The following is a 23268-nucleotide window of genomic DNA, read 5'->3' as shown; positions in this document are numbered from 1 at the left end:
TGCTATAAGCTGCAACTTCCTCCCTCACACTTGTACTCAAATATCATTTTAAGCAAAGTCTTTCCCGATTACTTGATCCAAATTTTTAATTCTGCTCTGTCACACATGTACCTTGTCATTTTCTACCCTCTCTCCTTTTGTTTTCCTTAGCAGATTCTATGCTTTACATAGTTAGCTTAATATTTTGCTTTTCCACTAGAATATAAGCTCCTTGATGTCAGAGAACTTTCTCTGTCTAGAAAAGCCTCAGGCAACCTTTCCAAGTACTCATTGTGATAGATAATTCATAAATAGTTAAAGAATCAATAATATGCATGCATTCATCAATACTCCTGTGAGTTTTCATGTGTTCTGGTCCTAAGTTTTGCACCAATTTGAATCCCTTCATGGCCAATGCACCTAATGCATGGTATATATGAAGAACAGTGTATGTTAGTGATGATTCATGCTTCCACATATTGATAAAATGAATGTAGTAACTGGAATAGAGTAGAAACTTAGTAATATCTAATCAGCTATATCATTAGTAATATTTTTAGAGTCCTACCATCCCCTTCTAATAGAATCAAGATCCTAAAAATCCTTCTTATTCAATCATAGCATCAATAATAATGTCAATGGGGTCAAAACAAAAGGAAGATAGAAAGAAGGTATATTTTAGTGTCAAAAGAAATATGTCACATTCTTTAAAAAGTATATGATATTATGAGGTAGTTTGTTTAAAAAAAAAAACACCTTTATAATGAACTATGTATTTCTAGCACTGTGTTAGCTAGTGGTTGATTCTTAATTGAACATGACATAGTCCTTGCTTTAGGAAGTTTATAACCTTGCAAGGATGATAAACAATTATATGGCTTACTTCAAGTTAAAAGGGAGAAGAGAACTGTAAGTTCAGGGAGCCAGTCTAAATTGTGGGCTTCAGGAAGTATTGGTGGTGGCTGCATTGCTGAAATTGTATGTATTAACTGTGTTTTGAGAATATTTCAAATACTATAGATTTGCTCTAACACTGAATATTTATATTTGTGCTTTTTAAAATCTTTATACATAGAACTTTCATAGAAACTGCACCACTCTGCATTGATAGGATTAATCTGTTTCTCTTCCCCTATTTCTAGCATCCCTGCATTTAAATTCAGTAAATGTAGCCAAATCCAATACCAGCAATACCTGAAGGATTACAAACCAACGTGTATGCTCAATAGTCCGCTTCCTGACAAACCATATGATATCCCTTACTGTGGAAACAAGAAAGTGGATGAGGGAGAAGAGTGTGACTGTGGCCTTGTTCAGGTACTTACAAATGATGCTGTCTTTATAAAGCTGATGTTCAGGCAGGGATATAGCTATTAAAAATCCTGTGCTTTTCTATCTCTTGGTGCAGATTCATTTCAAGGCTCCTTAGCAAGTCATGAATTGAGGTTAGCAACATCATATTTGCCTGGTTTATATAATTGGCTCATTTTGTGAGAATTGCCCACAGGTGTCATTATCTGATCTCCTGTGCACAGAGGAATCTGTTCTACAAAATCTTAATAGTCAACTGAGTTTTACTAACGATGTTATACAGCCAGCTTTTATATCACAGTTGGACAGTTCCCATTAGGAGAAACTTTTTATTAGACCACAAACTTTCAAACCCTTTCACATATTTGTTGTAATCTTAGTCCTGAAACATTTATAAAACATCTTTGAGGAAAAAAAAATTAAAGGAGCTCTCATGTGTTGTTCTCCCCAACATAGAAGTTATTTCTTTCAGAAATGCATCAAATAACCATGTGTTCTAGACAGCTACTACCCAAATTAACAATGCATATAAACCACCAGGGGCCATTGTTAAATGTGGGGTCTGATTTCCTGAAAATGGCTGAGGCTCTATGTTCCCACCAACCTTCAAGTCTTCTGCTGCTGTTGGCCTAAGGACTGCAATTTCGGTATCTATGCACAAGACCTGGTACAGTTCAAAAGAGATCTCACAGGCCATAATTAAGAGACTCCATATTCATAGTCGGGACAATGACCTGACCAGTGATCATTAAGAACTACTCTTCAGATGTCTCTGATTAAATATGAAGAGACTTACTTATGGTGTGTTTCTTTGGAATGATTTTACAGTTTCAACTCAATGTTTATCTGACTGAATGCAGAGAAGTTTCTTTATATTTTTAATTTTATTGGATTAGAGAAAGCCCAAGTGATCATCCTTCTGTTACTTTGATGTCTTATAAGGTCAGGCTGGACTACTTGGCATCTTGAGAAAAACACAGAAGTTGTATTAACCCACATCAACTTGGGTATAGGGAAGGACATTTAGGGAATGGAAGTCATCAGCAGAAAGACCATAAATTATAGATTTTCTGATTTTGCCAATTAGATGCACTAGCTGTGGAATATTCAACAGTCATGAAGGAAGGAAACACAGTAAAAATCGCAAACACCAGCTCCAAATAGTTATCTTTATCTAATTATCACCTCCTAGGATCACACATTTGTATTTCACTCAAAGAATGTAGAAAAGCAAAACTAATTAACTTCAAACAGGAGCCAAAGCCCAACCAATTTCTGATCTTTAATTTCTGATTATTGCTAGGAGTGCACTAATCCTTGCTGTGAAGCTCACAAATGTATTTTGAAACAAGGATATACATGTGCAGAAGGAGAGTGTTGTGCATCTTGTCAGGTAAGATTCTTAACTGGGAGAGGGAATGTTTGTTCTCAGTTTAAGTATATGTAGGATCAAAGAGTTGTCTGGCCAAGGGATGACCCTGAATGAAATCAGGCTTCCAAATGCCCAACATTACCTTTTTGACATGCTGCAACTTCTGAGCATTAGGATAAGCAGAATATGATATTTTTGGAGTAAAGTTATATGAACAACACTGTTGTTTCTCCTTTTTCAATCATTACCAACGTAGTTAGCCTTAGTTAATAAGGAAGACTGGTGTTCCAATGCCAGTGAAATGGCTTATGGGTGGAGAAATATTCCTCAGGAAGATGACAAGAAATCTAAACAACTTAATGCAAAGGTTTATTGATACTACTTTTTTTTTTTTTTTTTTGACAGGCAGAGTGGACAGTGAGAGAGAGACAGAGAGAGAAAGGTCTTCCTTTGCCGTTGGTTCACCCTCCAATGGCCGCCGCTGCAGCCGGCGCACCGCGCTGATCTGATGGCAGGAGCCAGGATCCAGGTGCTTTTCCTGGTCTCCCATGGGGTGCAGGGCCCAAGCACCTGGGCCATCCTCCACTGCACTCCCTGGCCACAGCAGAGAGCTGGCCTGGAAGAGGGGCAACCGGGACAGAATCCGGCGCCCGACCGGGACTAGAACCCGGTGTGCCGGCGCTGCAAGGTAGAGGATTAGCCTATTGAGCCATGGCGCCGGCTGATACTACTTTTACCTACCTTGATTGTGAACTAATGTATCATGAATCTCCAGATCTCTCCAGAAATGAGAGTAGATGTTTGTTCAAAGGCTGAATGGTACAATATGGCAATCAATTATCTCCAGCAATAAGTCAGTATTTTTCCAGTTCATAAGGAGGTACATTTGATTTCTTGGAAATGGAGATTCCTCATAAGCACTTACTAGCCTGGTTGTGGTGAGGAAGGCATGGACTAAAGCAAGAGATAAAAATAAGATAACATGGCAGGTGTTCTCATTTATTTTATCTGTTTTATCCATTCTAATTTTACTTTAGGCTGTTCTAATTCCAAATCTCAAAACTGCAATTTTGTTCTAAAAATCAAGGTATTTACAAATAATAATTCTCAGTGAAATCAAAAATGATTCATCTTTAAAGCCTTTTTTAAGAAAAAATAAATGGGTCACCTTTTTGCCTACTTAGGGAAACTAACCTAAATGTGTCCAAGCTTCCATCTGTTTAATGTTAACAGTTGAAAACAGCAGGATCTGTGTGCAGACCAGCAAAAGATGAATGTGATTTACCTGAAGTGTGCAGTGGCCACTCCCCTGAATGTCCTAAGGACCAATACCAAGTCAATGGATTTCCTTGTAAGAACCAAGAAGGCTACTGCTTCATGGGGAAATGTCCCACTCGGGGTGAACAGTGTTCTGAATTATTTGATCATGGTAAGAGACAATAGGAGTGAATGACTAATAAAGATATCAATCTGTATTTATTATTTTGCTGAAAGAATTTGGAGCAAGATTGGAGCCAATATTCCCTGTGGTAATGTCCCAAGATATTATCTAGAATTTCTCTGGATGTTACCTCTAACATCTGTTGATCTTACCTCTGTAGTAATTGGCTACGTCAGGATGAGTATGAGAACTAATGTATATTTCTCTTTTTTAATATCTAGTATCTCTACTCCATATCCTCTATCTAAAATATCCTCCTGACATAATAGGCTGGTTTTTAAGTTCTGTATTTATGCCACTGTGCCTCACCACTCTGATTTGGCCTGATACTGAAAGTTCAAAAGTATCAGAAAAATAAGGTCTTTTGTGATTTGTGATAGTTATACTTTCATTCTCTTACTTGTACCACTTTGCACCCCAGGAGCAAAAGAGAGTGTTGACATATGCTACAAGATGAATAAAAAAGGAAATAAATTTGGATACTGCAAAAGAGAGGACAACAGATTAGTTCCCTGTGAAGAGAAGTAAGTGCCCTTTAATAATGTTTTTGCAAAATCAGAAGGGCTCCAGTTCCAACAGCTGCACACCTCATTTCATAGAGAATGCAGGGAGGGAGAGTGCACACAACCCTGACGAGGTTGACTGGAATTTATTTACTGCATTTCTCCAGTGAGAGTCATGGAATGCCAACAGGAAATGTGAGGTGGGGGGGGGGGGGCTTAAGAAGCTTGGAAAAGGAGGAAAAGAATGGTACCAGAAGAGGGGGTGGGGGAATACATTGAAAACAGGAAGAGAAAGCGGGAAATAAAAAAGTGAAGTCATTACAAGTAAAGTAGAAACTGATATTGGGTGAGAGGGAGAATTTGAAAGTTAGATCTGATCTAAAAATACAACAGCACAGCCCTGTTTTCAAGGTTGTTACTGACATTCTGCAAGCCTTTTTACATGCAGGACAGGCTTTGGACTGAAAACAACCACGACAAAAACCTATGGTCAATTCTACAGACAGGGTGGACATTGACAGTCACTTAACTTCCCCTGCTTTCAGTGACCGCCTACCCTGTAAAACGGGGGTTGGAACAATAGCAACCTGGCCAGTTGTTGTCAGAACCAACTGAGGCACTCTGCATGGAAGCATGTGAAGAAAATCTTGGTGTGTCTCTCAGTTAAAGCTATGCTAATTCAGATTGCAAAAAAGGAATATCCTCTGTAAACTTGTGAGGATATGTTACCTATGAGAATCACAAAGAAACCAAAAAGCAATGTTTATCTTTTTATACTCTTTACCTACTCATCTGTGTTCCCAGGGTCAGAACTTTAAGTGTTCAGGGTTTTCTCTGCTTGTTCTGCCCATTTAACCTGCTGACAAATCTAATCTCTAAAGGCATGGTTCCGGTCTCAAGTCTGAAATGCCTTCCTTTCCTCAGAAACATCAAATGTGGAAAGATATACTGTATGGGAGGACATCATTCCAATCTCATTGGGGAAGACAAGATCTATCACCTTAAGGATGCAAAGCAGAATGACACTGTGGAATGCAAAAGCATGTTCTTATACTATGATTCTAAAGATGTTGGCCTGGTTTTTCCTGGGACAAAATGCGGAGATGGAATGGTAAGTTGAAAGGAACCCTTTAAGAAAATTCTTGGTTTAGCCACTTGAAAAATCACTGGTTCTGCCAAAGGCAAAAAGGAAGACCTTTCTCTCTGTCTCTCTCTCTCTCACTGTCCACTCTGCTGTCAAAAAAATTAAAAAAAAAAAAAAAATCACTGGTTCTGATAATTGGATCCAGAGGGGACTATAAATGAAAAAGCAGGAAGAACCTTGACAAGTTGCTTAATCAAAGAGCAGAGTGGCGATAACACTGTAGTAAGTATTCCTTTTGTTTAATTTTATTTGTATCAAATGATATAATTATTAACAATTTGCTTAATTAGCATGTTGTAGTTATTTAATGAGATTATTAGCATGACTTTTTCCAGTTAATGTTCCTATAAAGTAGACATGCATTCTTAACTTATTTTCTTCACCCAACAATATTTCCTGACAATACACCACGGGGCCTATTACAATGCCAGAAACATCTGATTTAAATATGAGAGTACTTGAGAATTCCACACATTCAATTAAACTATTGTTATGCTATAACAAGTATGTTCAGGGTCCAAATGAATAATTGGTTGCTTTTTTCCCCCAGAATATGGATAATATTTTAAATGAGTGACATTTTGGCTTTGACTTGACGAACAACATTTTCAACACTGAGAAAAATTGTTTCCTAATTTTAAATTTGCTTTAATTGATACATATTATACATGTATGTATACAATATGGATTAGTGTTATAGTTTGATAACTGTATATAGTGAGGCTCCAGAGTAATTCGCATATCTATCACCTCATTTATTTTTGTGTTGATAGCTTTCAAAATTCTCTTTAACTATGCTGAGATATACATTCAATTATTAATGATAGTCACCCAGCTGTACTATACGACATTAGAAGTTAATTCTTTCTATCTGTAGTTCTGTACTCATTACCTAAGCTACTTTGGTTGATTCTATATCTTGGCTGGTGTGACTCATGCTACAGTGAACACTGGGTTGCAGAGAATATTTAAGGAAGAAATACCTGTATAATATGCAAAGGTAAAAAGTATGTGGCCCGTCTGGATAATTGACAAGTCAGTATCACTAGAGATTTGGGCAAAACGGCAGAAGATGAAGTGGAACAGAGAGAAAGAGGCCAAATTTGAAAGGGTTTATCATGCTATGATGAAATGTTGTGACATGTATGTTAAACAACATGCAGTTCATCAAGGGTACATGAAAAACATACTGTAGGGCCGGCGCCGCGGCTCACTAGGCTAATCCTCCGCCTAGCGGCGCCGGCACACCGGGTTCTAGTCCCGGTCGGGGCGCCGGATTCTGTCCCGGTTGCCCCTCTTCCAGGCCAGCCCTCTGCTGTGGCCAGGGAGTGCAGTGGAGGATGGCCCAGGTGCTTGGGCCCTGCACCCCATGGGAGACCAGGAAAAGCACCTGGCTCCTGGCTCCTGCCATCGGATCAGCGCGGTGCGCCGGCCGCAGCGCGCTGGCCGCGGCGGCCATTGGAGGGTGAACCAACGGCAAAGGAAGACCTTTCTCTCTGTCTCTCTCTCTCACTGTCCACTCTGCCTGTCAAAAAAAAAAAAAAAACAAAAAAAAAAAACATACTGTATTATTCAAAATTCAGCTGTTTAAAATCAAAAAGTTTCTCCCCATTTCTCTATACCACCACCCACTAATATTACAATGGCAATTATATAAGAGAAATAAATTGGAAAAAAAAAAAGGTCAGAATGCAAAAACTAGAATTGAATGATTTAAAGGAGAATTATATTATAAGTCCATATATTTATCTTTCATTCCATTAAAATGATTAAATGAATATCAAAATAATGATAAACTTTAATTTGGGAAAATTAACACATATAGACTAACAAAAAGCTAGAAAATATAGATTTTCAACAAAGTACCAAACAATTGGCAGTTCATTTCAGGTATGGACGGGCTCAGCAGCATACTTGGGGGAAAAATGGAAAGACTTAATTTCTAAATAGAAGAAATATAAGATACTCAATCTCAATCACAATTAGAAATGATTAGAGGCAACAATATGAAACTATTGAGTTGAATTTATTAGCAATGCATTTATTATAAGAATTTTTAAAATACTTAGCAAATAGTAATATAATTTCATAAAATCTAAATTTATTACAAAAGATTAGAATTCACAGGAAGGGGAAAGAAGTAAAAGCATGCTAAGTGTCTTATCCTTAATTCTTCATGTAAAATTTTTTCTTACATAGAACTCTTTAGGTTCAAATAATTAATGTAAACTAGGTAAGTGTGTAGATAATAGTATGTATAGCATTCAACTTAGAAAAAATAATCGCGGGGCCGTCACTGTGGCGTAGCAGGTAAAGCCCCCAGCTGCTCCCCTTCTGATCCAGCTCTCTGCCATGGCCTGGGAAAGCAGAAGAAGGTGGCCCAAATCCTTGGGGCCCTGCACCCATGTGGGAGACCTGGAAGGAGCTCCTGGCTTTGGATAGGCACAGCTCTGACTGTTGTGACCAATGGGGGAGGGAACTACTGGATGGAAGACCTCTCTCTCTTTCTCACTGTGTAACTCTGACTTCCAAATAAAGAAATAAATCTTTAAAAAAATTATTCCAAAATAAAAGTGATAATTAAAGCAAAAAATAGGCTAAAAGACTAACATTACAAAAGATCTAATCATATGGAAGTTGTAGCTTTAAACATATCACTTATCAAAGTAAATATGAATGGATTAAGATCTCTGAATTTAAACTTTGAGTTGATGGCAAAAAATAAATGAGCAAATATTAACCAGGAAAAACCCAAAGTCACAAAAACAGTATTTTGATAGTAAAATTTACCGTTTTAAAGGAAAAATTAAAAACAATAGTATTAAACACAAATAAGAAGATTAATTGATGTTAATAAATGTCCTACTAGCATGTATGGTTTCAAAAGCTTAGATGATTCTCATAGCAAATTTTTAAAAATACTAGAAATAAGAAATAAAATTGTACTGTTGTATCTTTAATAGATTAATATCCTAAGAATTAGTAGGGATGTGAACATTTTAATTAATAAATTTATATATATTAATGTTCGTGCATACTTATTAATCAAAAAATTATGGAGAGTTTCTCTATCCACAGAAGACTCCACATGTGGAGTTTCAAAATAAAAACCACATAAGTTGTGGTGAAATCATGTGAATTAGAATGTATAATTTCACATGTATGTACATGAAATTACATTTTCACATATCATAGGTCATTATAATTCATATCTGCTTTTTCATTTATAGGTGTGCAGCAATGGTGAATGTGTAAAAACTGAGGACGTCTATAATTCCACCAATTGTCCTTCTCATTGCAATGAAAATCCTGTAAGATTTGCTTACTTTTTGAATTAATGTGTTACCAGCCACTAATTTGCATAGAAATTTATTCATAAGGCTGTGTGTGTATAGGTATGCATGCTGATGTTTGAAACCAAATGTACATTTGGTATCCATTTTTTCTTGAGTTATTAGTAAAAATGATCTAAACAGAAAAACTAGTTATCAAATGTATATTGTCAGCATTGCAAGTAAATGGTTTATTACTCTATTAATAATCTAGAAATTCAGTGAATTATTGAGTTTTAAGTAAATTATGAACTTTAAGCCTGTTTTAAAGGTAAACTTATCACAATTTTCACTTGTTATACAAATGTCAACATTAGCCTAAAGCTTTTGAGAAAAAAAACATAAAAAATATTTATTTTTTGACTATTAACACTGTTCAATATAAGCAATTACTGGAAGTGTTTGTGGGTATCAACTTTCCTAAATCTGCTTAATCAACAATTTATATAGAGTCATATATATCAGATATTCTTTGAAGTAATACATATATAGATTTTTGTGTATCTGTGTCTATATTTAGATAGTCACACAAAGGTACCTCAAAAAGTGTGTGGAAAGTGGAATTAACAGATCTTTGTTTTGGTACAAAAATTTTGAAATCCATGCATGTTAGGGTGTTTTTAAAAAGTTCATGAGAATTCATATTATGGATTTCAAGATCTTTTGCACTAACATGAAATAAATCAATCTTTTCATTCTACTTTACGTAAACCCTTTGAAGTACCCTCATGTGCTTTTAAAAAATACTTATGAGGTGAATACAATTCCTATGCCGAGTTTTATAGAATGAATCAGGCACATATGTTTTCATAGAAAAGCAGAAATGCTCTAAACACAGGAAGCCAACTACAGAGTCTGTGCCCCTAACCTTTACACCCTGCTCTTTGATAAGCTAAACATTGGGCTACCACTTTTATTCCCAGTCAATGATATCTCATTACTGCTAAGCTTAGAGTCTGTACTGGGGTTATAATATGTCCAATTCTGGCAAAGCCTTTTTATTTAACGCTGTGAATCCATTTGTAGAAGGTGAATCATGGTGTTCTGTTGATTTGTCTTCACTCTTGCTCAAATCCATTCTTTTTTTTTTTCTGAAAACTCAAAAAGACATATTTATTTATTTATTTATTTTCATTTTTTTAACTTTTATTTAATGAATATAAATTTCCAAAGTACAGCTTATGGATTACAATGGCTCCCCCCCCATAATGTCCCTCCCACCCGCAACCCTCCCCTTTCCCACTCCCTCTCTCCTTCCATTCACATCATGATTCATTTTCGATTCTCTTTATATACAGAAGATCAGTTTAGCATACATTAAAAAGATTTCAACAGTTTGCTCCCACACGGAAACATAAAGTGAAAAATACTGTTTGAGTACTAGTTATAGCATTAAATCTCAATGTACAGCACACTAAGGACAAAGATCCTACATGAGGAGTAAGTGCACAGTGACTCCTGTTGTTGACTTAACAAATTGACACTCTTGTTTATGGCATCAGTAATCACCCTAGGCTCTTGTCATGAGCTGCCAAGGCTATGGAAGCCCCCTGAGTTCACCGACTCTGATCATATTTAGACAAGGTCATAGTCAAAGTGGAAGTTCTCTCCTCACTTCAGAGAAAGGTAGCTCCTTCTTTGATGACCCGTTCTTTCCACTGGGATCTCACTCATGGAGATCTTTCATTTAGGGTTTTTTTTTTTTTCCCCCAGAGTGTCTTGGCTTTCCATGCCTGAAATACTCTCATGGGCATTTCAGCTGGATCCGCATGCCTTAAGGGCTGATTCTGAGTCCAGAGTGCTGTTTAGGACATCTGCCATTCTATGGGTCTGCTGTGTATCTCACTTCCCATGTTGGATCGTTCTCTCCCTTTTTTATTCTATCAGCTAGTATTTGCAGACACTAGTTTTGTTTATGTGATCCCTTTGGTTCTTAGTCCTATCATTATGATCAATTGTGAACAGAAATTGATCACTGGGACTAGTGAGATGGCATTGGTACATGCCACCTCGATGGGATTGAATTGGAATCCCCTGGTATGTTTCTAACTCTACCGTTTGAGGTAAGTCAGCTTGAGCATGTCCCGAATTGCACATCTCTTCCCTCTCTTATTCCCACTCTTATATTTAACAGCAATCACTTTCATTTAAGTTTCAGCACTTAAGAATAATTGTGTATTGATTACAGTATTCAACCAAAAGCATTAAGTAGAACAAACAAAAAAAATACTAAGAGGGATAACATATTAAGTTGCTCATCAACAGTCAGGGTGAGGGCTGATCTAGTCACCATTTCTCCTAGTGTTCATTTCACTTTAACAGGTTTCCTTTTTGGTGCTCAGTTGTCACCAATTCATTCTTTAAAGGTGATTGCTTCTTGAATGTTGTTTGCTGATTTTTGTGCAACAGCAATTTTGGTATGAAATTCATCAATTATAAAATGTGTGTGTGGGCATGCACACACATACTTCATGTAGAAATAGCGCTAAGCAAGGTGAGGTGCAAAACAAAGTTTTTTCAGTCATTTGATTCAACTGTATGATTGTTTGTTCTTCCAGGTGAATGGTGGTGAACCCCAGTGTACATGTGAGGAAGAACAATTACTTCCAGACTGGGAAGAAAACTTAAATCTTACCAGTGAGCCTCCTAGAACGTAGTAGTGTATATATAACAAAAGCGTAACCAGTGACAAAGTTTATTTTTGTTGTTTTCTAGTCTGCTACATATGTGTATGGTCTTTTTAATTTTTATATTGTGTGTTTGAAGATGCAATTGACTTCACTGCAGTGTATAATTTTCAGGCTAAATCTGGGAACCCAGAATACGATGCCTTTTCCATAGTTAGTTAATAACTGACAACTAAAACTTCCCCTTTTTGATTGTGCTTCCCTTAAACATAATGGAATGTTAGGTTGAATGTCAATCACTGATACCTCTGATAACTTATATAATGTTTTGGCCTTTTGTTTTAATTCAAAAAGTGAAGGGGTGGGAATTAAGACTGTAGTAGCTCCATCAAGTGTTCGTATTCACTAGGATAAAATCAATGCCCTGGCTAAAGCTCGTGTGTTTTACCATTGCAGGTATCTCCATAATGGTTGCTGTGCTTGTCTTGGTTATTATTGGTGTTGGGGTTGTTACATTATTTATTAAATACCAAAAATGTATTAAGTTGAAGCAAGTTCAGAGGTATGTCTGCATTTTCTAAGTGTTGAATGGAATCATTACAAAGAAAATGTAAGCTTTGTAGAGAATGAGAAAAAGTATAAGTCTTTTACTGAAGGCTGGGTAAGAAGCCTAGTAAATTAAGATTTTATACACTTGTTAATATCAAATTTGATCTCAGTGACTGCTAACCACTGCATGTTGGAATCACCTAAGGATTTTACCAAAAATATACTGCTAATAAGTACTCAAGGCATTGTTAACTTAAGGGTTATAAGGCAAAACTTGAGCATTGATATTTAAAAATCCTGTAGATGATTTGGTTTTTACCATGGTGGTACATGATAGTTCATGTCACTTTTCATTTCTTCCTGCCAGCCCACCTAGAGACACACTGGGAGTAGAGAATAAAGGCTACTTTGGTGAAGAACAGCAAAGGATTGACCCAATCTTGCCAGATATCCATCCCCTACATGTAAGAAATTTGACTTGCAAAATTTAATTGGATAAAAATCGTTGTGAATGTGTGTGTTTAAAGTGGAACTAACCTTAAACTCAGTGGGTGGGGTGATGCAGGTGAGTGATTTAACAGGGTTCCACACACATGAAAGTTTCAACCAACATAAGAGGAAAGGGAAGAAAACAGAACTCAAGAAACCCCCAAGACATTGCTAAGACATTATTTCAGAGCAAACTATATTAGTTAAACAAAATATGATCTGTGTACTATTGGAAAAATGTAAACCATATCTGGTTATAAAACAAAGTCTTAAAGATACAAGAAAAAAACAGCACTAGATGTTTGTTAGGAAAGAAGAAAAGTGTTGGATCAGTAACCTCAGCTTTCACTTTAAGAAACTAGAGAAAGCAAATGAAACCCAGAGCACAGGAAGAAATAAGTATCAGATAGGTCACCGATGAAATAAACATGAAAAATAACAGAAACCAAGATGTATTTCACATGTTGAATAAACTTTCCACCAAAGTAAATAGAAAAAAGAAAACTGAGTCAGCACAGATTATCTACATGAGGGATCAAAAAGATGACTGGAGATGCACCATGGATTAAATTAATAATCAGAAGATATTATAACAGATCATTACTTAGAAATATTTGACAGTGTAATGAAATAAAAATACTTTCTGAAAGATGAAAATAACCAAATTTAGCCTTATTTAATAATGAAATTGAATTTGTAACGCAAACCATTCCACAAAGAAAACAGGCCCATGTGACTTAACTGGTGAAGCCTATTGAACATTTAATGACAAAATAAGACTAATTTTGTCTAACTTTACCAGAAAATTGGGTGGAGGGACAGTCTCCAACATAAGTAACAAGGGCAGTATTTCTCTAATATATACCTACATGAAGCCATTGCAGCAAATAAAAGCTATCAACCAATACTTTTTTTTTTTTTTTTTTTTTGACAGGCAGAGTTAAGACAGTGAGAGAGAGAAAGGTCTTCCTTGCATTGGTTCACCCCCCAAATGGCTGCTATGGCTGGCGCTCTGAGCCAATCCAGAGCCAGGAGCTTCCTCCCAGGCCACAGCAGAGAGCTGGACTGGAAGAGGAACAACCGGGACTGGAGTACCAGTGCTGCAGGCGGAGGATTAGCCTAGGAAGCCATGGCACCGGCCCTATCAACCAATACTTTTAATAAATATAGGTATATGAGTTACTACAGAATTTTGGCCAATACAAAACCTTATGTATATTCCTTGTAAAATTCAGTAAAATAGAAATATAAAGGAAATCCTTGAACCTGATAACGGGTACCTATTAAAATAACTCCTAGCTAGCATCGTATTATGGATAAAAAACTGACTACTCTCCCTGTAATATCAGGAACAAGGCACCAATGTCCACACCCACAACTCCTATTCAACCATGTACTTGAGATTATGGCCTTTCCAATAATTTTTTTTTTTTTTGACAGGCAGAGTGGATAGTGAGAGAGGGAGACAGAGAGAAAGGTCTTCCTTTGCCATTGGTTCACCCTCCAATGGCCGCCACGGCTGGCGCGCTGCGGCTGGTGCACTGCACTGATCCGAAGACAGGAGCCAGGTGCTTCTCCTGGTCTCCCATGGGGTGCAGGGCCCAAGCACTTGGGCCATCCTCCACTGCCTTCCCGGGCCACACCAGAGAGCTGGCGTGGAAGAGGGGCAACCGGGAAAGAATCTGGCACCCCGACCGGGACCGGAACCCGGTGTGCCGGCGCTGCTAGGTGGAGGATTAGCCTATTGAGGCGCAGCACCAGCCCCAATAATGTTTTTAAAAAATCCAAGTTAGAAAAATACATCTTTGAATTCACAGAACACATAATTACTTATAGAATATAGTAGGGGATGCATAAAGAAGTGATTTTAGTAAGATTGAAAAGATTTTAGGACTTTTAGGTCCAAGAATAGTATAGAAAAATCTATTGCTTGCCTATAGACTCACAATGAGCAATCCAAAAACAAAATGAAGTAAAACATTCTATTTACAATACCATCAGAAATTAAAAAAATGCTTAGGGATAAATCTAATAAAACATGTGCATAAAATCTTTACAACTTTATAGTCCTGGACTAATATACAGTGCATTTTAATAAGAATGAAATATTTTATTAGTATTTCAATTTTGATGCATATATTATCACCATCATTTTATAGACTAATTCATTCATCCAACATGTATGGAACATGTACTGACTCACCAAGTATTAGTCAGGTATTGTTCTATGCCCAGTAAAACTGTTTAAAATGGTGAATTAAATCCCTGTTCTCATAAAGCCCACTCATTGTGCAAAATGATTAAATACATAGGTGATAGAATATCTATTACAAAAACCTACAAAATATTAATGAGAAAGATTAAGAAGACTGAAACAGATAGAATGAAACATATCTTCCTGATTTAGAAGATTCAATATTCTTAGTTGTCTTTCTCTTTAAATTGATCTATAGGTTCAGGATAACCTCAGTCAAAATATTAGCAGAATGTTTTGTAAAACTAAAAGATGAACTAACAAAGTGACAAGATACAAATTAACTGTATTTCCACATCTTAGCAATAAACTCCGGAAATAAAAAATGTAACTCAAAGTAGCATCAAAAATGTGAAATATTTATGGGTAAACTGAACAAAGTACAAATCAGAACTGTAAATGGAAAATGGTAATATGTTACTGAGAATGTTTAAAATGCCTAAATAAATTAAGTAGAAAATTCATATTATGCTGCAAACTTTCACCACACTAATCTGTAGATTCAAAAAAGTGAGCCATTTTTTTAAAGTAGAAAGTGACAGATCAACTCCACAATTCATTTGGAAATACAGACTACCTAAAACAGTTTTGTAAAAGCAAAGTGCAGTTAGGAATTTTACATCACTTAATTTCAAGACATTATGCTAATGTAATCAAATAGGGTGTGATTGGCATAAACATAGTCAAAGTAATGAGACAGAATGCAGCACTCAGGAATAGATCCACATATAAATGGCCAATTGATGGGTCTTACAAAAATGTATACACAAAGATCATTTCACAAATGTTATTAGAACAACCATATGTACAAAGATTAACTTTGAACCATCCCTGGAATGATAGACAAAATTAACTCAAATTGTAACACAGACATAAAGCCATGCACCTATGTGTATCTTTTCTTGTAGGAAACAAAACTTTTTAAATGTTCAAGATGGAATTATAATGTATAAGACTAGTGTTTGGAGATAAATCTCTAAACACACAGAGAAGTCACTAATTTGAGGGGAGGAAGTAATCACGTTGGGAACATGAAGTGGCGAAGCTCTTAAAGCAATGATAGAATTTTTTACCTTAAACTTTCATTACCTCCTGGGTGTGTGTTAATCTCTGCTTTTCCCCATGCAATAATATGTAAATAAAGTGATAATTATTAGTGGGGATGTGTACAATAGGAAGAGCTAATGAAGGGTTAAATAGTAGAAGCAAAGGGGCAGATGAATGAGTATTATGTGCTATACCAACCACACACAAACCAGATAAACCCAGAACTCCTATCACATGAATGCACACTCTTAGAAAACATTTACAACAATGTTTCAATAGCATTGCTTGCAAAAACTAAAATGTAAAAACATTCGAATGCTCACAAGAGTAAAAGGGATGAACAAATTTCTTTGTATTCATACAACAAAACATTGCAGAGGAAGGGTAACAATTGAACTGCTGATACTACCACAAACTCACAAATGCACTATCAAGCAAAAGAAGCCAAATCTAAAAGCAAACTGTAAAACTATAGCTATCAGGCTGAATCTACAGCATTAGAAGGCAGGATAGCAGTTACCATAGAGAATCTTCAGAGGGGTTAGTATTTTATCTTTTCGTCTAACTGGTAATGGGTCACAAAATTAACCTATTTTTCATATTTAGTAGTTGTGTCTTTCTTTGTGTATATTTTCACTAAAATAACAGCCTTAGCAATATAAAAGCACCTAAGCAAAATGCTAAAACTCCTGAAGTCCCTTCTAATAGCAGCTTGTTTAGTGACTGTGACAACAATTGATTTCTGATGCATCAGTCACACTGAGGACTGATTAAAGGCTATAAGGTATTCCTTTAATAATTAACTGATGAAGACATTGCTATCTTTGATAAGATTATACTGACTAACCCATAATGAAATACCCACCAGAACCCAAGTCTTAAAGGAGGATGCAAAATCCTCATGTTTAAAGGCTGTCAGCTGACTGTTGCTAGGTGCAAGTACCAAAGAAAATATCATGATTTAAGTAATTTGAGAATGGAATTTCTCTCATTGTTGGCAGCGGTCTGTTTATTACAGTTTCAGAGATTTTGAATCCTTTGCTCAGATTCTACACTTCCCATAAACTCTGTTTTTGCTGCCTAATACTGCAGAACATGTCCCCACCATGCCCACACAAATGCCATTGTAATAGAAATTCCTCCAGTCAACTCCACTAGAGTATGTATTTTAGATAGCGTTTCTGGTTACATAATGACTGATCATTTTGACTCACTTGTAAGAAACTTTTTATTAACCCAATGGTAACTTCAAGATGGTAAAAAAAAAGTCTTAATTGTCCACATTTATCAACAGAAAATATTGTGTGATCGCTTTTAAAGCTAACACTAAGATTTTCTGGTGTAAAACTATGTGATGCTAATATGAATCTCATATAACTATTTGCCTTGAAGTTAAAATGAGAAGCTGTATATAAAAATACTTAGTACAGTATCAGGCATCTATTTAGCATTTGATATGAGTTCATTATCTTGTATGCCTCATGTGCTGCTGCAGTTATTTTCCTAATTGTGATTCCTTTAAATTAATATGTAAATCAGGCACACTCCCAGAGAAAGAAGTTAGGTAAAAGCGGCCAAAGCATATGATCAACAATGAACAGTCACAGATGCCAACTAGAGGTTCAAACAGAGCCTGGGGCATATTTGTTACATTTCTTTTCTATATTGTAACCTCCTTAAGGACTTTCGGCTCCTGTATTAAATAAAGGGCAGCTAGAAGAGAAGCTTAATGAGTATTTGTTGAATATATTAATAAATTCAATTTCCTACTGGTGCCATAAACACCATGGAATATTATAAACACAGATTGTATAGGGGAGTTTTAGCCGTTATGTTTAGGGCTTCTGTATTTGGCACAACATTATATGAAGAATAATGGTTTAACTGATGCATGTTTAACACATTAGGTATTTATCACAGGCTAGTCCTCAGCACCACTCTGGTTTGGGGAAGATTTTTCTTTGATTTCCTTCCCAATTAGATTGATGTCTGCAACCCACCCCAACTCAGAGCTTTCTCATGCCCTGTTTCCACTGGACCATGCCTTCTAGTTGTATTGCTGGCCACTGTCAGGGGGGAGGGATACATAAGCACTTGTAAGAGGGTATCCTCCATCAGGCATATCAGTATTTTAATAGGAAGCTGTGGAGGTTCTCAAAGACCTTCCATGTCCAAAGCAGTGTGGAAGTTCAGGCATACAGACCACTAGAAATATTAAAATTCAAGGATAACACATCTGTCTGCTGTTACTCATGTCACAATATGTAAATGCCACTCTTCTCACAGGTAAGACAGCTTTATGCTAAATCCTTATCTTCATCTGTTGCAACACAACAATCTAGGAAAGAATATTACTTCCATGTCTTATAGTATTGGTTTGTTTACTAGGAATACATTCCAAGGATGGCTGGGAAATATATTGTAGGGATTTAGGGCATAGATATACTTGTTTGAGTATTCATTATAGGTTAAATGCATCTTTTTTTTTCTTTTTTTTTTTTAACCAGGGAAGAGCCGAAGAGTCCTTGGAGAACCTTCCAACCAGCTTTTCAAGTCCCCACTACGTCACACTGGTATGGCCCTGCCTCTCTCTGTTCACTGTGCTGGTCTATGTCCATTTCAGTGATAATTTTGATGCCTCTTAACCATTTTCTAGTTTCTTGGGAGGACCCAATAATATAACATAGCTGTTTGATTTGAGGTAGAAATGTGGCATTGGCATAGAGACTTTCCTTTGTTTGCATTGATTTTTTTTAATTTCATCTGAAAGACAGGCAGATCTACCATTTACTAGTTGACTCCTCAAATGTACAACTGTAGGGCCTTGAGCAGTTCAAAGGCAATAGTTCAGAGCTAAATCTGAGCCTCCATATAGGTGGCAGTAATCCAAATGCTTTAGTCGTCATCTGCTGTCTCCTAGGATTTGCATTAGCAGGAAGCTGGAATCGGGAGGGGACCCAGAATTCAAACCTGACATGGGATACACATATCCCAAGTGGCATCTCAACTGCTGTCCCAAAAGCTCACCAAGAAGACCCACTTTTTACAGACTAAAGTCAGGAAAGTGGGTGAGCCATGTCAGTCTCAGGACAGACACTGCCTTAACAATGCTGGCATTTCATCCATTATGAATTCTTGTGATCTTTGATTTTTTTAAACTAATGCATTGCCCATGAGAGTATTTCAGGCATAGAAAGCCAAGACACTCTGACAAAAAAAAATTACCTAAATGAAAGATCTCTGCAAGTGAGATCCCAGTGGAAAGAACAGGTCATCAAAGAAGGAGCTACTTTTCTCTGAAGGGAGGAAAGAACTTCCACTTTGACCATGGCCTTGTCTAAATATAATCAGAGTTGGTGAACTCAGGGGGCTTCCATAGCCTTGGCAGCTCATGACAAGAGCCTAGGGTGATTACTGAGGCCATAAACAAGAGTGTCAATTTGTTAAGTCAACAACAGGAGTCACTGTGCACTTACTCCTCATGTAGGATCTCTGTCCTTAATGTGCTGTACATTGTGATTTAATGCTATAACTAGTACTCAAACAGTATTTTTCACTTTATGTTTCTATGTGGGTGCAAACTGTTGAAATCTTTACTTAATGTATGCTAAACTGATCTTCTGTATATAAAGAGAATTGAAAATGAATCTTGATATAAATGGAAAGGGAGAGGGTTGCAGGTGGGAGGGAAGTTATGGAGGGGGGAAGCCATTGTAATCCATAAGCTGTACTTTGGAAATTTATATTCATTAAATAAAAGGAGAAAAAATTAAAAAAAAAAAACCTTAAGCATATTGTTTTTACCTCTTCTACTTCAAAGTCAAATGCCTCACTGACCTCATCTTAGTCTCAGCCCAGTTCTGAGGGATGTAAAATGTTGGTTGTCTAGGAGGCCTTGACCAGCCTGAGATGTCTAAAACCATTCCCTCCATTAGCCCTTATGAGACAGAAAGATTAGTCCAATTGGCACATGCATACATTATAATGAAACTGAATAAAAATTAAACCACGTATCATTACGGGATCACTAGGAGCAATCCAAATGATGTCTCTTAGCCTGATTCCTCAATATCACGTTATCTAATAGAATACCAACCCATTCCTAGACACTGAATGCAGCAATATTCTCAATTCTTCTCTTTTTAAAATGACCAATTCTCATTAAGCTTTATTTATAAATGATTAAAAGCTACAATTAAAATAGTTTTCAGAGTTCTCAGAGCAAACAAAAGATCTTGCCATGTGCCAGAAAACAGTGGTGGGGCTAAGTAACCAGATCTACTGCTCCCCATTGAACTCCTGAAGTTAATTTTTATCAATTGGTTTTACTAGGAGTCCATTAGAGGCATAATATGAATGAAAGTCTTAACATTTAATAATAGTTTTAAAAATAACATTTTACAAGGAAGTCATATGGTTTATGAGAATTTCACTTAGCCAGAACTATCTCCCACCCCTCCTTCTGCCATCCCATATCAATATAAAAACTGTCTTAGGTTTTTAATAAACATGAAGAGTTGGGCTGCATGTGCTCATGTGTATATGTGCATGGGGAATATCTGATGCACTTTCAATATAGCATAATTTATTGTTACAGAAGCCTGCAGGTCAAGATCTAAGAGGAATCAAAGATCCCACCCAAAGCGCCAGAGTGGTATGTTCCCATGAACTCCCTTTACCTTTCTCTAAAATGCTGACTTGCTTTTGTGTTCTTGACCTACTCATTGATCAAGGGGTATGAACTCTGTTCTTACCAACAGAGCAGGTTAGGAGGATAAATTGGTTTTCACTGATATGCCAAAACTTCTGACAGATAATTCTACCAAATATGTTTTAGTCAAGGGGAGGTCTCAATCACAAAGGAACAAGACAGAATCAACAATGCTAGCATCTCAATACATCTGAAAAACAGCAGAGCACTTTGCTTTGAAGTATTTTAAGGAGCATAATAGTGCTGGTAATCACAGAAAAAGAACAGTGTTATTCATGCTGGCTTTACCAAAGTTTTCACTTAACAGATCAAGAACTAAGTGTGTATGCAGAGTGCTTTCATCCTTGAATTAGTATTTCCACATTGGAAAATGTATCAAAACTTGTAACTATTGCAAAGAGAAATATAGATGAGCAGTGCAAGTCTTTGATTTCACTCCCTCCTCCCCTTGTTGTTGAGTTTCTCCCATGTACTGGGTTCAGGGTTGGCATGAAATTTCCTCACTGAGTGTTCTTATAAGGAACCACACCCAGTACAGGTCTGCTGCCATCACTGTGGTATATCCTGCAGGAGTTTTCCCATGATGTTTCTACCCCATAGTGAAACTGTCCCATGCAGAGCAGTGAGTGAAGACACTCCTTGCTCAAGCAGACTGTACCTGCTGGGCATCCTGTGCTGGAAAACAGCATTATTTTCCTTCCTTCACCCTAGGGGCCTACTGAGTTTATAACTGCTTTATTATCCATAGCTAAGGAGACATACACAAGTGTGAATAAATATAGTACAACAGGATCGTGAAAGATGATCCAAATAGTAGTTATAAATGAGTAACAAGTAATGCTTACCTATGATAAAGAAAACAACTGAGTTTTAACCATCTGTTTCTATCTAGAGATTGAAATTGGATATCCACAATGGCTGTGCAAGTCTAGGTTGAAGATTCTGGAGCCAAGATTTCACAACTTTCCCTAGATTATTTCCTACACAAAATTCTTGTAGTTTTTCAAATGTTCTTTATTTGAATAGAAAATGTTTAAGAGAAATAACTTCTTTCTGTTACATTTACTTATACAAATCACAACCTGTAGTATAGATATTTGCTATGAGAAAAAAAGTGTCTTACTGTTTTTAGTTCAATATAAAAATAAATAGTCTCCTTGCTCTAGTGTTTTCCTACAAAATGTCAATCTTCTTACTTTTAAAGAGACAAAACATTTTTTTGACAGGCAGAGTTTGAGAGAGAGAGACAGAGAGAAAGGTCTTCCTTTTCCATTGGTTCACCCCCCAAGTAACCGCTACGGCCAGCGTGTTGCAGCCGGTGCGCTGCGCCGATCCGAAGCCAGGAGCTTCTCCTGGTCTCCCATGCCAGTGCAGGGCCCAAGGACCTGGGCCATCCTCCACTGCACTCCTGGGCCACAGCAGAGAGCTGGACTGGAAGAGGAGCAACTGGGACTGGAACCTGCAGGCAGAGGATTAGCCTAGTGAGCCGCGGTGCCGGCCTAAAGAGTCAACACTTTGAGAATGCTGACTTAAACCTTGAATCTAAGAAGCAAAGCATTGGTTATAAAAGCTTACTTCTTTGCAGGCATAAAAATACTCTCTGTATTTGAAACAAGACATAATTCCTGCTAGTTCTGGTTTAAATGAAACCATCTGCAGAAGAAATGTCACCTTAGGCAACACAGGGTGGCATTGGTCTCAGTGGTTATTGAAAATTGAAGAAGGTGGAAAAATAGTCATCAGGACTGCAGAATGGTCAGTACAGTCAGGAGGGCGCAGCATGCCTCTGGCAATTCCAGGTCCCTGGATCTGCTGTTGCACAATTCCTTAGGAAGCCCATGGAGAAGTCCGCATATTAACCTCGCTGAGCAGATGGACTCGTAATTCCCATGAAGGGCTTTGAGCTTCTTGCAATACACGGATCTGAGCATTTAATGAATGATTGCTGGCACCTCTGCCTGACCCTTGCTAGTTTGCTGAGGGGTGGGGGGGGGGCTTTCCTGGGAGTGATTTCAGCTATTTCTTACACAGGTGACTCTCAGTGTCTCTCCTATGTTCTCTGTTTTTGAGAACTGTAAAAACTATGACTTTTTTTTCCATCACTGAAATAAAGTTCTCAAATGCTAAATGAAAATTTTCTGATTCAAAGAAATAAAGGCTACAAAACAAGAGCAAAAGCCTATTGTCCTTGGTGACATTGTGTTGCTGGGCTGACTTATTTTTCCTGGAGGAGAGAGAAGGCAGAGGACAGTGACGATTCAGCACTTTATACCTGTCAGCTATCTACCACCGTGCTTGTTTCCATCAAAGTGTCACTGTGAGGACGAATAGTGATAAGTGTACATTTGAACTGAAAGATGCCAATAGAAATAGTCAATGGAAATTTGCAGTAGAAAAAGAGAAACCCAGTCAAACAATAACCCTCTGATGTCCCACATTAAAGAGAAAACCACATTTCCATTTCCATATTTTCCTGAATCCGGTGTAATTTGATCTGTGATACATATTC

At 37.1% G+C, this 23268-nt stretch overlaps 1 protein-coding gene across 1 annotated transcript in view; it reads left to right on the top strand.

Moving 5' to 3' along the window:
• The window catches only part of ADAM7 (ADAM metallopeptidase domain 7), a 54027-nt gene extending 31109 nt beyond the window's left edge, over window positions 1-22918 (top strand). Inside the window, exons 12-23 of the mRNA XM_051832130.2 lie at window positions 1122-1296; window positions 2594-2683; window positions 3896-4091; window positions 4525-4627; window positions 5531-5717; window positions 8981-9061; window positions 11641-11719; window positions 12166-12271; window positions 12626-12722; window positions 18556-18621; window positions 20646-20702; window positions 21652-22918. Coding sequence (XP_051688090.2) covers window positions 1122-1296; window positions 2594-2683; window positions 3896-4091; window positions 4525-4627; window positions 5531-5717; window positions 8981-9061; window positions 11641-11719; window positions 12166-12271; window positions 12626-12722; window positions 18556-18621; window positions 20646-20702; window positions 21652-21696 — 1282 coding nt within the window. The 3' untranslated portion in view covers window positions 21697-22918. The remainder of the gene's footprint in view (window positions 1-1121; window positions 1297-2593; window positions 2684-3895; window positions 4092-4524; window positions 4628-5530; window positions 5718-8980; window positions 9062-11640; window positions 11720-12165; window positions 12272-12625; window positions 12723-18555; window positions 18622-20645; window positions 20703-21651) is intronic.
• The last annotated feature ends 350 nt before the right edge of the window (window positions 22919-23268 follow it).

The sequence above is a fragment of the Oryctolagus cuniculus genome, chromosome 2 (genome assembly GCF_964237555.1).
Source record: "Oryctolagus cuniculus chromosome 2, mOryCun1.1, whole genome shotgun sequence".
NCBI classification, from domain to species: domain Eukaryota; kingdom Metazoa; phylum Chordata; class Mammalia; order Lagomorpha; family Leporidae; genus Oryctolagus; species Oryctolagus cuniculus.
Note: the sequence above shows the minus strand (reverse complement) of the source record. Positions and strands in the feature narration are given on the sequence as shown.